Consider the following 15,261-nt stretch of genomic DNA (forward strand, 5'->3'; position numbering starts at 1 on the left):
AGGTTACTTACATATTCTTTGCGATTTTATTCACTAGAAGCGCCTCTATTTATTACTCTGAAATGCAAGTTTTGCACCTTCTTTGAACTTTTCTAGAGTAATCGAGCTTCTCCCCCGTATCACCAGTCTAAGCTTAGAGCGCATATCTTCGTGGTGTACTGTGCAACTTCTAGTTACCTTCAAGTCTGGTCATCGATAAGATCGCGGGAGATACGTCGAAGACAGTATAAGCCTGTAACGTTGTGAATTCGACCTATTTAAAGTACACCTGTATCAAGCTAAATTTGTAGTGAGCGTTAGACGGCCTCGTATGACAAAGTGTATATGCAACCTTTGAAAGAAACATTGATCAACTTGCACACCATCTAGCTAGTTCTTCAATACGAACAACGGAACACTCCTTTCTTATGCATCCAGGGCCCTTTCTTTCTACTCAACGCCCTACTCCGCGAATCTTCTCCACGAACCTAGACTCAAAACTCAAAGAATCTAAGCCTGAATCACGGCAACCTTCTTCTAGCGCTCGGACAAGTCCGTTGAAGATCTGGGTAACGGCCCCGTAACACGATGTCATTCTGAATCTCTACACTCGCTCAGGAGGTAGATGTGTTAACCAAGAATAGACATACTTTTCCAAGTTCTTATGCATGGAACAATTTAGTGGATACCGTATTTGGAGTATGTATGACAGACATGACGTTGAAGTCAAGGAAAAAAAAGAGAACAAAAAAAAAAGAAGATGTTACCCACTTGCCTTGTATGGAAGGGATTTGTTGCTCTGTGCATTATGACCGGAGGTTACTGGCCGGGATGTCTGTCTCGTCTTGGCGTTCTTCTTCAGTTGCTCTCATTCTCCAAATTCTTCATGAGTTTACTAAAACACCATCATGAATGGATCACGCCGTTATCGGCCGACCCAAGTTCTCTCACTTTTTGTTTGACTCACTCATACTATACTAAATTAGCACTATACAATTTATCGTCAAAGCGTGGCCAAGCGACCGTCCAAATCTGGCAATTCCTTATCTCTCTCGCTCGCTCTCCCCAGAAAGGCAACTTATCTTTGTCTAAACCCCAGAAACCCCAGATTCTTGTCTCGGTACAACTTTCCCTCACAGATAAGACTAGTGATGCTTCTCGAAATCTGGGCAGCTCTGCAATTGGGCTGTCCTTATCTCTCGAGCGTTGGAACCCTTGCTCCCTGATTGTCCGTACATACATATACACATCTTGCATATATAGCTTATTTAGACCTTTGTGACCAATTCTGGCATATCGAGAACAATGAATGCATTGTTGGGTGTGGTCACATGCACGGAATCCTCCTCCGTATGCCGGCAAGACGATATGCCACTTGTTTCTCAAAGGCAAGAGCACAGTTTTATATGGTCATTATCCGATTAAAACATAGATTCAATCAGATTCTGGGACAAATGGCTGCAGATAGCCGGCCATAAGACGGGAAGGGATACAATGTGTGAGATCTCAGTGACTATCTCAGATGTGGGCTGTTTCCATTGACATGTCACCGACGAATGGTATTTTCGCCTAAAGTTAGATCATCATAGGGCCAGAAACTAATTATCTTAGACTTGATCAAAGCTTCATGATAATCTAAGTCGTTCAATAGATCTCATACGAGTTTATACACGATGTGTCACAATGTTATTTCCGTACAGACGGCTGGTGGCATGAGGGCTGCATACAACAAGCTGCACAATTACCTGCAGGAGGTGAATTTCCATTGCTAATCTCATATGATCGCAATTGCAAAACACGTTGCTGTAGCATAGAAAGGGTAAAATCATTCGTCTTCTCATATCATCTCATCAGTGACAACAAACAGACATCAAAAAGTGTCATTATGACAGATCTCTTTCACCATGGGACGTTTCTGTCAAGTGCTCCAAGAAACAGTCGATTTCTGCTCGGGCGTGGCCGAACAGGACCGCAAACTCAAAGTCGCGGAACGGGTCGAAAGAATCTCGGTGCATGACGCACAGCCATCCAAAAAGGTCACCGTCGGCACAGCAAACCCTGGGTGTCGGCCCAGACACAGTAAGCACTGTGTTAGGCAAAGGGCTCCAGAAAATTCGACAAAAGTCTTGGCTCAGTTTCTGCTAAAGAAGGCCAAGTGAGAGCATCTTACAAGGTAGACAAGCCAGATGCCTTCAAAACAATAGTTCCGTGGGCCTACACCTACTCGGAGCTTGTTCCGTAGATGAGATATCAATGACGGATGCTGTCCCGAACTGTTTGTCCTGTGCCTCTCAGTGAGACCGAGCTTAGACCATGGTGGGAAAATAGAAAATTTGTAGCGGACGACGATCGATCTTGGGATGGTCCGCACAATTTGAGCCTCATCGATTAATGCGCGTTGATCGCCGGTCGTTGCAGCTTTCAAGTGCATCCGTGCTAAAGCCAAGCTCAAGCTCAATCTCAATCCCGCCAGACAATTTTCTGGGAGCCCAATTGCCCAATCCCTTATTGCAATTGCTGCCAGATGGGTCTTGCTAGGATTGTTATTATTACATGTTGCAACTTAGTCAATCTAGACCGCTTCAAATATTGGTTTCAGGAGTTGCGACGCTTGCTCGAAAACTCCTTACGTTCTCGTCTGTCGGATTGAGTCGCTTGACATCGGATCGTGGGACAAAGTAGACGGCCCGCGAGATTGTCGTGGAGTGGAACGTTGGCTTTGTCGAAGGGAGCTCAGAGAATCCACTCAAAGTCTCAACTCGTCTTGTGATGCTTAAAAGGCCCCATCGCAAGGAGGATCCCATGGTATAATTATAGCGTAGTAAATTTGCACCTGTTCCGATGCGGCTCAAAACTGGTCCGGGCTTCTACTGTGCCATGAATGGAAAATTTTCCTAGAGGGGTGTTGTTAGCAATAAGCTCGTGCACAATCCCATTGAGATGTTGATGTTTAATTCCCAACTCAACTCATGGGTCGCCAAGATTGGTCCAAAGAGATGACCCTGAATATCTTTTGATTCTGCAAGAGCTATAAGCAATGGTGCAAGTGATGGTCACTTCTAAAAGTTCAGCACTTGACTGAAATACAGCCACCAAAGACAAAGACGGCGTCAAATTCTGGAAGCCGACTCCTAGTAGCACGTTGGGCTAGGGCGATTCGTGATTGCACCTTCTGTTGACGCCCTTTCCGAGTTGCGACCTGCGTGCCAAGTGTATAGGCAGACAGGGCTGAATTGAAAACGCACAAGGGCTTCCAAGTGACAAGTTGAACAAGTTGGCTGAGGTCAAGGGCCCCTCCAAATTTTTAGGTAATAGAAGAAGCACCGTGCGGTTAGAGTTTGATGCATGATCTTCAGGAACCAGCGATGCATTATAATACTGTACCCTGACCTTGGAAACCATGTCCCTTGGCGGCAAAGGAAGTATTCCTTAGTCAAGAGCCTCATGATGCGGCTCTCCTTTTTCGGTCTCGACCAAGGAACTTTGACGGTGTGCACAGTGATACTTGCTGATCTAAAAAGAACGTAGCATACCGAAACTCGTGTGGACGAATCGATGTAGTTCTGCTGCGTAAATGACCGCTAAGAATGGTAATCCGAATATTCAATGCTCCACTCTGAACTACACGAGCTGACGACGAGAGCATCTAAAACTGACACCACGAATATGTGTGTATCGGCTAATGCTTCGATCTCAAAGGCGGGGAGGCTTCTGGCGCTTCCTCGGAATGGGAGCAGCCGCGGCTCGGGAGTAAATGGGTGCCGTTTCTGGTGCCGTGTATCAAAGTTTGTGAAATTAGGTGACTGTTTGGCAGCGTAGCAATATCATGGGGACATGTTAGCCATTGGTTAAGTTCATTGTGATAACTGCCGTGTTGATGTTGTTTGGTTTCATGCAAACAGATATCTGGTCATCTCGATCGATGGGTCGACGCAATTACTTGACGCAAAAGTCGTCGTAATACGTTGAACCGGATGCTTCTGTTGTAAGTTTGACGTTGAAACAGCCTCGCCACGAGTCGTCGTTGTATCATCAACAACTATAGCCACGTGTATTGCTCGAAGCCAGTGATATTGATGCTGATACAGCGTTGGCGTTGTTAGCCTCGGTCAGTTATTTCCTCTAACACAGACAGTCTCGCCCAGAAGGGCAAATTCTACCCTATGGAAACGTAAAAGGTGAACCCTGTCGATGGGTCATGAGCTGAAGTGACTTTCACGATGTTGTAGAAAACGGTTTGATTGGGGGGCGTGTGGTGTTGTTCATCTCCAATTAAAAAGCCTGGTTCTTTTGTTTGGATCGAAAACTCTGAAGTCTGAATCAAGAAACGAAAGCCCAAGTTGGGCTAGTGTAAGTGGTCAGTTCTTTTCCTCAGAAATTTTCCCAGGATCTTTTATTGTCTTTTCATGACCGTTAAACCTGGAACTTCTTGGAAGGTGAACGGAAGGCACTTGTTAATCCACAGTGCGGTACGTATCTGCCGCGCTCCTTTTCTTGATTGGACAGTTTATAGCCGCGGCTACCTTTCACCTTAATATACGGTCAATGTCAATCAGACAGAACAAAAAAAGTCTTCATCTTGTGGAGACAATTCTCCACTGTGTCGCTACTGTCTCTTTGCAGGAGAAAAGGGCCAACAGGACGTGGTCCACACCGTGTGCATTGAATATTCATGATAGTAGAACTAAAACCTGGCAGACTAAAACTAAACCTAGAGTAAACGTCCAAGACGTAAATTTTTGATCAGAGGCGATCGCGCAACCGTTTTTTACTCCATAGGCGGTCTTATTGTGGATCGTTTCCGAAGAAATCCTTCTCCAAATCCTTCTCTTTTGTCTAGTATTGACTTTGTTTAGTGGGACCGGCATCGGACGTGGGAATCACCACACTTGAACCTGTGACTGTGACTTGGACGATGCACATAATCGAGCTTCGTGACATTTATGGGCAATAATTGGCGTTGTTGACACCATGATGACCCATGGATCATGCAAATTTGAGTGCAAATCTTGGCTCTCCCATCTTTACCCCAATCTCCAATTCTGCTGCCCCGTGCAAAGTCCATCAGCCACACGATCTGTATTTGATCAGATAAGTCCTAGATTGCGTTATTGTTACTGTATCAACTACTAGTTGCCAGTCATATCAGAAAGTCAAATCATAAACGGACTATACCATCTGTACAACACTACCTTGTACGTTGGTTCGCCCATAGACGCTCGCCTCCGTCGGCCGAGACGTGGAGCTAGCCCTGTACAAGTTCCTTGGCCAATCATGTCGCCTGTTTGCCTGTTCTGGGCAATACAACTCAGATCTCTCATGGCGTGTTTTCGTCTCGGCACCTGACTTTTCCTCTGACAAAGTATTCAAGCGCATACACCGCCTATAACCAATGAAAGCTTCACAGGACAGGTTGTTTACAGTTTCATCCAAAGTGATGGACAATCTACTTGATCTACCCGGATGAGGCAGATACCTGCTCAATGGCCCCTTTCCCATCGGCATTTTTCACCCAGTTGGGGCAACAAACAGCGGAATTTCAACTATAGTTGCATCGCCTAGGGGATCCATTTAGTGCGTCTTTGGCGCTGTAACCGGTGAATTTACAGGACCCTGCACCGCTAATGACTCTCCGTTGCTGCACCTTCCTTTTGTCTTGTCAACTACACGTGGCTGCCATTTCCACTGCTAAAGTGTCGGTCTCAAATGTCCGGAAAATTGCACCATCGCAGCCAACAAACACCATGATTGACTTTAACACTGGTATTGATTAACCAACATATTGCTTATTTGAGATGAAGTATCTGACGAGATACATGCACGTCAAGCCAAGACTGATTACCAGTGGTTGGAGACCCTTTTCCACGTCATGTGCTACTGCATCGAATCATAATTTACTGGGCCGATGCTGTGCCTTCTCGATCATTTCCGTCAAGAGTCTCCCAAACAAAAGCTAACACAAGCACTAGCCAGCTACGTTAAGTCACTGAGATCAAAGGGTCCCCCCTTGATCAACCCTGTGGCTTGCCGGGCCGGCCTTCGGTCTACTGGACCGATGCTCTCACTCAGAGTTCTGCTACGTAGCAGAGGCTAGCTAGTGTGCATCTAGAAGAAAAGATGTGCGCTCGGAAGTATCGCCCGTCTGATTTTCAGAGCATTGCCGAGTCAGATCAGGAGGGGGTTTATGCATGGCCGAGAGGAAACAATCTGGGTTGCTGCATCATGTTGCACTCATGATCGAACCAGCTAGCATAGTCTACTGCACAGCAACACCAGCAAACCTGCTTCCTAGCATTCAATTCAAGAGCTCTCCAGAACCGACTTTCTTTTCCAAACAATAGCCGGCCATAGCCGGGCAGCGTCGGTTCGTGATTGTGGAAAAAAGAATCCGCCCTTTGACCTGGGCTATTCCACGTACGGGCACTGAACCTGGTTCTACGATCCACGATCGCAGTGCGCAAGATCCAACGTGCCTTCTGTTGACCCACAAGGTACAGCATCACGGTACACTGTGCGCTCTGTCCCTGATTGACATCAGATCAGAAACGTTGGATCGTGCCAAGTGAGCATTGGCTCATGATCCGTACCGTTTGTAGAACCTGGTCTTGGCCAACCGCAACACCGCGTTACTCCCATACGGACTGTGCCAGGGTCTGGTATGGACTGTGCTGATCTCTCCTAGGCCTGGCCATGGAAGCCCACCTTGTTGGTCTCACGCCCTTCGGAGGTCTCCAGGCCTAAGACCTAACCACAGCCCACACGCCTAAAGGGGTTACAGGGCTTCCAGGGCGCGAGTAGAACTGGAAGAGTCAGGCGGGAGCCGTCTGTCAGTGCATATCCACAAAGGCGCCACTTAACAAGCTCGCCATAACAGGGCCTCTTTAGCTATGACACATCGTTTCCCCAAGGAACGGAGCACGAGTCGAAGAGTCTTGAGTCCAGATATTTAGTCTTGGTGATGCCCTCGATCTTCCCACTTGAAAGTACTCTCCAGATCTTCCCCATATCCATCTTGGCTTATTATCAAGTTCCCCAGACTTATTCACACCATCTATTTCAGGGTCGACAACATCTAGTCCCCAGACAGACATTGACTTATAAAAAAGTTACCTGCCTACCACTTACACACAAACGCAACAACAACAACAACAATAACAATAACGGCCAACGATTCAATTGAGTTTCTAGAAGACAATTCAGACCAATTGATATCCCCCCAGTTACTCTTCGAAAGATTCCAAGGAAAACGAAAAACAAACTGCTACTCGCGTTTCCTCAACTAACTACCGGCACTCAAACTTTTGCCCACCCTCACGGAACAGGTTTGAGTCAACTTCAGCGCCATCGATCGTCATTACCGACTTTTCACTTACGCCCTTGGTTGAAAGTCAGAAGACCTTGTTGTCCCTGGCCATCTCCCGCCCCATCACACCATCTACGGGCTTCGAAGATTATTCCCGGTATTACATCACACTGAAAGAGTTTTTTTTGCGAAAACTCGTTCACGCCGTGTGCTATTTTAGCCGCCAACCCCCACCATCTAAATCCGTATAAGAGAGCGTCTTACAGAAAGATCGCTCATGACCGCAGCCATGCCCCACCGCGTGGCTAACTTCATTCGCACCTCATCTGGCAACATTGCTCAGATCAAGAAGGTTGCCCGATCACGAACAAGCAGTCCATACACATCAGACGGCGAAGACCGTCCTCAAATCCATGCTGTCAAGATGGCTGAACTCGCTGATGCCGTCAAGAAGCACCACCGCATTTCTCTGCCTTTTGGCAAGTCCCACAAGGATCACCCATCAGATGTTTCCATCGATTGGAGCATCGAGAGCCCGCCAGTAGTCTTCCACGGCAACACCGAGGAGAGTACTGGTGCGCTCATCACTGGGCAGATGTTTTTGGATGTCAAGGACGAGATTGTCGAGGTTGGAAGCTTCGCTGCTTCTCTCAAGCTTCACGTCTACCAGAAGAGACCCTACCAGAGCCACTGCACAGACTGCCAGAACCAGTACACTGAGCTTAAGAGCTGGCAATTCCTGGCCCAACCTACCACTCTCCGAAAAGGTCGACACGCATTCCCTTTCTCTATCCTCCTCGATGGTCACCTTCCCGCTACTATGGACACTCCCGTGGTCGCCATTTCTTATGAGTTCAAGGCCGATGCCTACGTGACAAAGAGCGTTCACTCAGCCAGTGGCTCTGTTACACCTATCCGATTCGAGCGAACTGTACCTGTGAAGCGATCCCTCCCCGAAAACGAAATTCCTCACCACTCTGTTCGCGTCTTCCCTCCCACCAACATCAAGGCCAGCGCCCACTACAACAATGTCATCCATCCTACTGGCACCAACAATGTCAGCCTTCGACTTGATGGCCTCATGAGCCGCAACGAGAAGGCCAAGACCATTGACTTCTGGCGACTTAAAAAGGTTACCTGGAGACTTGAGGAGACCATCAAGTCCTCGGCTCCTGCTTGCGAGCGACATGCCCCCGCTTCAACTCAAGATGCCGAGAAGAAGAGCCTCCCCCGCCAGGAGGTCCGCGTTCTAGGCGAGAAGCACCTTCACGATGGCTGGAAGTCTGACTTTACTGGCACTGATGGTAAGGTTGAGATGGAATTCGACTACTTTGCCAACCAGTACAAGTCTCACACCAAAGAGCTCAAGTTCGCCTGCGACACCAAGTCTCTGGAAGGTGTTGAGGTGACCCACTCACTGCTCATCGAGCTTGTTGTCTCCCGGGAATATGCTCCCGAAGGCAAGCCTCAACTGGCTACCCAGACTGGCACCGGCCGCATCTTGCGTATGCACTACGGTGTTGTCATGACTGCTCATGCTGGTATGGGTGTCAGCTGGGATAATGAGGCTCCCCCCGTCTACCAAGACGTGCCTCCTAGCCCCCCTGCCTACCCTGCCATCGAGTCTCCCATCCAGTACGATAGCTTGGAGCATATCGACGCCCATCGACTCAGCAGCCTTTCCAACTCCCCTCTTGTTCTCTCGGAAGATGAAGGCCAATAATATGACCTAGTCAACTGAATCTCGTTGCTTTTTTTGTTTAATGTTTAATTTTCTTTGTCACCAACTGCATGAGATACGCGGCGATCCGATTTGCACAAAAGAAGATACCCCAGAAGCGTTGAAAGGAAGACTCGGTTGCTTCCACATATGTTACATTTTATCAAGAGAAGGGAATACAGCACATACGGGAAATGACCTTTTGGAAGTGGAGTTTGGAGTACAAAAAGTTACAATGAATTGAATATGAAGGGGATAGAAGAGCCCATGTGTTGTACAGCTATGAAAGCTTCTGTATCTAGTCACGAATGAATCCGGGCCGCTCAAGAAGCATGCCCCAAGACGACGTTTAATAATGAAATATTCAACTCATAAACTAGAGCGTTTTTATGTGACCTTTCGCCAAAGCTTGTAATGTAAGGCTTTCAATGTTGCTGTATTTTATTGTGATGGTGTAACATCACGATGATAGACATGAGGGCTTTGGGTCTACGTTTGCAGACCCAACATGACGGCACAGTTCAATTCTTGTGAAACTCTAGTCCGCAAACGTCGATGACGCCTTTCATTCCATGTTGTCCAGGCAAATTCCCAAGTCGAGAGAGGTTAAATGTGAGTCAGATGCAGCCAAGAACGAGGCGTCCGGGGTTAGATAACCGACGCCCTTGTGATAACAACTCCAACACAACCTCTGAGTTTGGCAAGAGGGCAGCAGTCTGGGGTAGTTGAGGGCGGGGGACATTCAGACAGTGTAGAGGGAGTCATGGTAGGTTAGTACAAGCTATTTGTGCTTGGAAGCCTGCAGTATGTGTAACGAGCACGCACATCAGTCCACGCAGCCTTTACAAACAGCTTCAACATGTGATTGCGACATGCATGAAGGAAACACGGGACATAGAGGTAGGTATGCGGCCGCTGGTAGTGTTTGGAACATCACGCGATGGAGGTGCTACAAGACGATGATTTCCTATTATGGGCAAGCATTGACACAACTCCCGGGATTTAGTATCCGGGAGTTGATCATGTACCAACCGTTTGAAGACTTCATCAAACAAGACAAGCATTAGAGTAAACGGCAGTGACTTGATGCTCCGGATGTTTATTCCGACAAGCTTCCGGTCTGAGGACCTGTTGCATGACTGTAGCTACTTTTAGTATATGTATGTTTAGATAGCAAATCGTGTTTTTGGTCATATCCACTTGGATGGATGAATGGCTCGGTTGAAGGGGAAGGGGTGTGTGTTTTGGCGTCTCGGCCGGGTTGAAGTCTATGCGTAAGTAGTATAGAGTGAAGAGATACAGGTCTCGTGACCGGCGCCTTGAGACGGGGAAAGCGGTTTCTAAAGTGTAACAAATCCTCGCTATACCTGGGATAGAACAAAGGGGAAAACTGGATATTTTGGGATGTTCCACGAATTGAGAGTCATGCTGGACATGTGCTGTTGTGAGGGCTTGACCGACATTTCGTCGATTCATGCTGACCACCTGAGAGAGCCTGCAAGTGTTTGAGAGATACGGATATAAAACGGTGCCTTGTCTAATCATGCAAGATAGGTAGGTAATCAGCAGACAAGCAAGTACCTGAATATGCCAAGGACTTGATAAGAATGTCTCAAGATAAGTTACCCCAGATTTTGAAAGTTGGTGTTTACTTGATCTGGAGTGTGGATACTTGAATAGCTTGATATGATTGATGGGCCAGACCCGGCATCATGATGTTTATCTATCAGGCACAAGATAAGAATCAGTGAGTTCCTGAACAGTACCTCCTGACCGTATAGAGAGATAAGACATTTTGGTCTTGATATTATCATGATGGTCTGTCAGTCTGTCCCTGTAGAAACAGCATCAAAATGTCATTGCTTCTGTATCAAGTCACACGACGTGTAGACTTTTCCTTAGTTCCATGTTTCACTCCCGTCAACTCCCGCGGGCAAGGAATTGAAACTGGGATAGACTAAAAATTGATGCATTGAAAGTGAGTGTGTCGGATTCGGAACATGTCCGAATTTGTGCCTGAGGTTAGACTACCTAGTCTAGTTGATGATATCCACTTCCCTTGAACCGAGAACAAGCTATGAGTAACAATTAGTTCCTTCTTACCCCGGATTTCGGTCTCTCCATGTTACTCATATAAACTCAGATTATTCCACCCAATTCATTTCTTGTCCTGCTCTTTGATACTCACTCACATACTCACCTAACAAATTGATCAGTTACTTTTACCTACTCTCACCTATACCGACTACACATATACAACTCGTTGTAAAACACACCGGAATGGCCCATTCTTCAAAACCACAAATGGAAACACAAAATACCTTTGCCGAAAGAAGACGATAATAGACAAAACACAACCACCAAAATCCAAAAAAATGGCCACTTGTAGTTTCAATTCGCTACGGCGGCCTTCCCTGACTCTCATGTCGGAAGCTAAGAAGAGGTCCTTTCGTTTTAATCCTGTCATGTCCCCAAAAACTGCTACTCGCAGCTTGGCCACCGTCACCGCTCAAACGACACAAACTCCTCCTCCACCGCCTATGATGATGGAGGATCACAACACTAGACTCATCAACATGGGATACAACTACAACTACATCGAACATGTCGAGAACCTAGAGCAGTACTGCCACGGAGGCTTTCACCCCGCCACCCTGGGTGAGACTATAAATAACCGCTATCTCATCCTCAACAAGTTGGGCCATGGCGGTTACTCCACTGTCTGGCTCTCGTGGGATATCTTGAAACAAAAGTATGCCGCGCTGAAAATTGTGCTGGCTGACTTTGGAGAGGATTCAACAGAGGTAGATGTTCTTCAACAACTAGAGGCCAAAGCTGGAAAGAAACACCCCGGAAGATCTTACATTCGCCATATCACTGACAACTTCCACTTCGACGGACCCAATGGTAGGCATACATGCTTGGTTAATGATCCGGCTATGATGTCTTTGAGACTCGCAAAGGATGCGTCATTCTCAAAACTCTTCCAGCCACGAACAGCCCGAGCCATTGCCGCTCAGGTCGTTCAATCCGTTGCCTATCTTCATGAAGGTGGCGTGGTGCACGGTGACCTCCATCTCGACAACATCCTGCTGCAGCTTCCTGAACGAATTAGATGCTTGTCCCCGGATCAACTCCATGAGAGACATAGTCACCCTACAACAGTGCCCGTGACAAGACTTGATGGTCTTCCTCTCGATGACAACGCTCCACGAAATGCTGTACTGCCAATCTGGTTAGGCCAGAAGAGTGAACATGTCGCTCTGGCGGATGCAAAGATTCTCCTCGGCGACTTTGGCGAATCGTTCCTCCCCAGCCAAGAGAAGCGACAGTACTCCAACGCACCCATCCGCTACAGAGCTCCTGAAACTCAATTCCCGGATATCTGCCCATCCCTATCCTTCAGTTCCGACATCTGGAGTCTAGGCTGTCTCCTCTGGAACGTCGTTGGCCAGCGTCCCCTCTTCGACGCCTGGACTCTCTCCGAAGATGACATCCTGCAGGACCAAACCGACCTTCTTGGCGAAATCCCAGAAGAGTGGTCCGCATACAGCTCCAAGCGCTCAGAGTACTGGATCGAAGACGTCTCGGCGGAAGATTCCGAAACACCAACCCAATCCAATGGTTGCACATGGGAATCCCGCTTCGAGCGTTGTGTTCAACAAGGTCGCAGGGAAAGTGGCATGAAGCCCATGTCCAAGGATGAAAAGGATGCTTTCATCGATATGATGAAGACAATGATGACATTCCGTCCCGAGGAGAGAGTCTCAGCTAAGGAGCTTATGGAGTCAAAATGGATGAAGCAGTGGGCTTTGCCGGAGCTGAGAAAGCTTGCGGCTTCATAATTGACGTTTTCACAAATAGGATTGGTACTTTTGAATTAGCGAGTTTGGGTAAAAAGCGATGTTTTATGGGTTACGGTAATCAAAATTTAGTAATAGCAATTTATGATATATGCTTGCATTGTTGGACATAAACTACATGTGATATAAATACCCGCGGGGACTCTTGCAATTCCGATAGGCCATGCCTGCTATGTTGTTTAGACTTTGTCAAGATTGCTGGTTATTTCTACGTGTAATATGGGAAAGCACATGCAGAAGCAGAGGCAAGCAGGATATCACAAGGTTATGTGCCAGTCCCAAACAGACAAACTCACGTCACATTATATAATGGTTGTTTAATACTACCAACAAAGAGGAAACCAAAGATTATGTCAGCTAGGCTTCTACCGTCCTGAATTTCAAATATAAAGAGCCCATAACATCCCGGACATTCTGTCACTGTCATTCATCATCACTTTATCTTTTCCGAACCCTCTTGCCCTTCTCTATATACATGATGCTATACTATATTCTTTCCCAGAACAGTGGGCATGCAAATACTTGAAACAGCTCCTTAAACCTCTGGCTCGCAAGACAAGTTCTTGAGAGAGGTATACGTCACAATCAAGCAGTCGATGTGATCGAGTGACGAGACGAGGTAGCAACTGCGCAACTTTTTTTTCAACTCGGCCGACCAAAAGAAACAAAGCTCACAGCAAACACACTTCCCTACCTAATCTAGCCTGTAAGTCTTCCAAGTTGGAGCAGCAGCTCGTCACGGACGGAGTCTGACTACCTTTCTGAACGGGTAGATGTTGTTAACAAGCGAGGGGTTTAACTGGTAATTTACCAGGTTGAGAAGTAAGTTAACAGTAACCTTATCGGACTGTGAGTAGATTTAGCAATGCTACTTGATGCTTGCTAATGCTATGGTAGCTATATTGGAAAAGTACAATGTGGAATGAAGAAACAGGGGCCGCAGGTTCAACATTATCTCAACATACACAAAACGGTCGTTGACTGAGCTCAAGAGACATGCCCAGCACACCTTCAAGTAGCATTCCTTGTTGCCTACCCTTACCTCTTGCGTACGCATACTGGCAAATCACTCAATAAGTGACAACCGACAGGCAAAGGAGAATGCTGATGGGTAGGAGTGAAAGCGACGCTTTAAGGCACGCTATATCTGCCCTCTCCCCCATAGCTGTCCTCCGGTCCAACTTCATTCAACTCATTAAACATTCCCTACGGCCCTCTACCAGACTCAGCCGATCTAGAGTCTCTCTCGTCCAACTCACTGTTCCCCGGGCTAGACCCAGGCCACCCGAATCAATTGTCTCTGGTGCTGTCGCGCACCGTCCTGCCATCAATGCCACTCCACTCCCGCTCTTGTTAAGAGGGAAGGTCATAGAAGAGGCCCCGCGTCATCGGATAGAGGGTTGTTGGTGGTGGCCAGTAGCATCGGCGTCTACAACGACACCACACGATTTGCGCCATGTTAACTATCCAGGGTATAAACCTGGCAGAACCGTGGTCGAATCAATTTTGGAGTCTACCGCCGCCGCGTCTTTGACGAGACAAGCCGAACCCGACAACATAGGAGGATTGAGATACTTCCATATGCAAGCTCCCCCTAGACCGGCATCTATTATACCAACGGACGAAATTCCAACCATGATTATATGCAAACGGTACCAAACACCAAAAAGGCAGCCAAACCTCGTCACATTCGTTCCAGCCCAATGTTCGCTGAATTGTTAGAAACGATACTGCTAGGTACAACAGACTACGACATCTTTACCGAAAGGGTAGACTATTGTCACACTTTTAGATGATATTCACTCAAGTATATCACAAGCTCAGAATGGAGAAGACGACATGCCATTCAGAAAGGCAGCCTGGAGTTGCTTCGGATTGCCGACTACACCAAGGTGTATTATCACATCGTCGGCTCCGGCGGAGTGACTGATTTCCACATTGAGGACAATGGACTTCGGTCATTCAACCTCTGCTATTTGGGCTCCAAGTTGTGGGTGATGATCGAGCTTTGTGCAAGAAGCTATCCATAATGGTCTCGCACTATTCGAGCGAATTTCTGGTAAAGCGAACACCACCAAGCCATCACTCCATAACCCGTTGACGGGCTATAGAAAGTTACTTCTTTTATGTCTAGAATTTCGTGCGGCTATGGGCCCGGTAATTCTAAACATACGGAAAAAAAAAAAAGCATGGTGGTAAGTGTTCTAGAGTTGACCTACAACATGTCACTGACTCTTCTTTAGCAGGACCTCACTCATACCAGTGTTTCCATTCACCAATTCACCCGTGTCAATCCAACAACAGCACGCAGTGACGACTTCGAGTGTTGACAAAGACATTTTCATGCCATATTATTCCCTAGATAGCACCTGATGAGATGTATCGTAGTATCTCAA

At 47.1% G+C, this 15,261-nt stretch overlaps 3 protein-coding genes across 3 annotated transcripts; all 3 read left to right on the forward strand.

The window, feature by feature from the left end:
- Positions 1-651: 651 nt before the first annotated feature.
- EDB82DRAFT_40091 (uncharacterized protein) lies at positions 652-1,598 on the forward strand. The gene is made up of 2 exons (XM_065607574.1): positions 652-1,538; positions 1,591-1,598. The coding sequence occupies exon 1, from the start codon at positions 740-742 to the stop codon at positions 1,259-1,261; it is 522 nt and encodes a 173-aa protein (XP_065465497.1). The 5' UTR covers positions 652-739; the 3' UTR covers positions 1,262-1,538; positions 1,591-1,598.
- Positions 1,599-7,359: 5,761 nt separating this feature from the next.
- Positions 7,360-9,286, forward strand: EDB82DRAFT_40145 (uncharacterized protein). The gene has a single exon (XM_025731044.2). The coding sequence runs from the start codon at positions 7,560-7,562 to the stop codon at positions 9,003-9,005; it is 1,446 nt and encodes a 481-aa protein (XP_025590108.2). The 5' UTR covers positions 7,360-7,559; the 3' UTR covers positions 9,006-9,286.
- Positions 9,287-11,377: 2,091 nt separating this feature from the next.
- EDB82DRAFT_425309 (kinase-like domain-containing protein) lies at positions 11,378-12,847 on the forward strand (the record flags this gene model as incomplete). Its single annotated transcript, XM_025731041.2, has 1 exon — positions 11,378-12,847. The coding sequence occupies one exon, from the start codon at positions 11,378-11,380 to the stop codon at positions 12,845-12,847; it is 1,470 nt and encodes a 489-aa protein (XP_025590107.2).
- Between the last annotated feature and the right edge of the window lie 2,414 nt (positions 12,848-15,261).

The sequence above is a fragment of the Fusarium venenatum genome (genome assembly GCF_020744135.1).
Source record: "Fusarium venenatum strain MPI-CAGE-CH-0201 chromosome Unknown EDB82scaffold_1, whole genome shotgun sequence".
NCBI lineage: Eukaryota > Fungi > Ascomycota > Sordariomycetes > Hypocreales > Nectriaceae > Fusarium > Fusarium venenatum.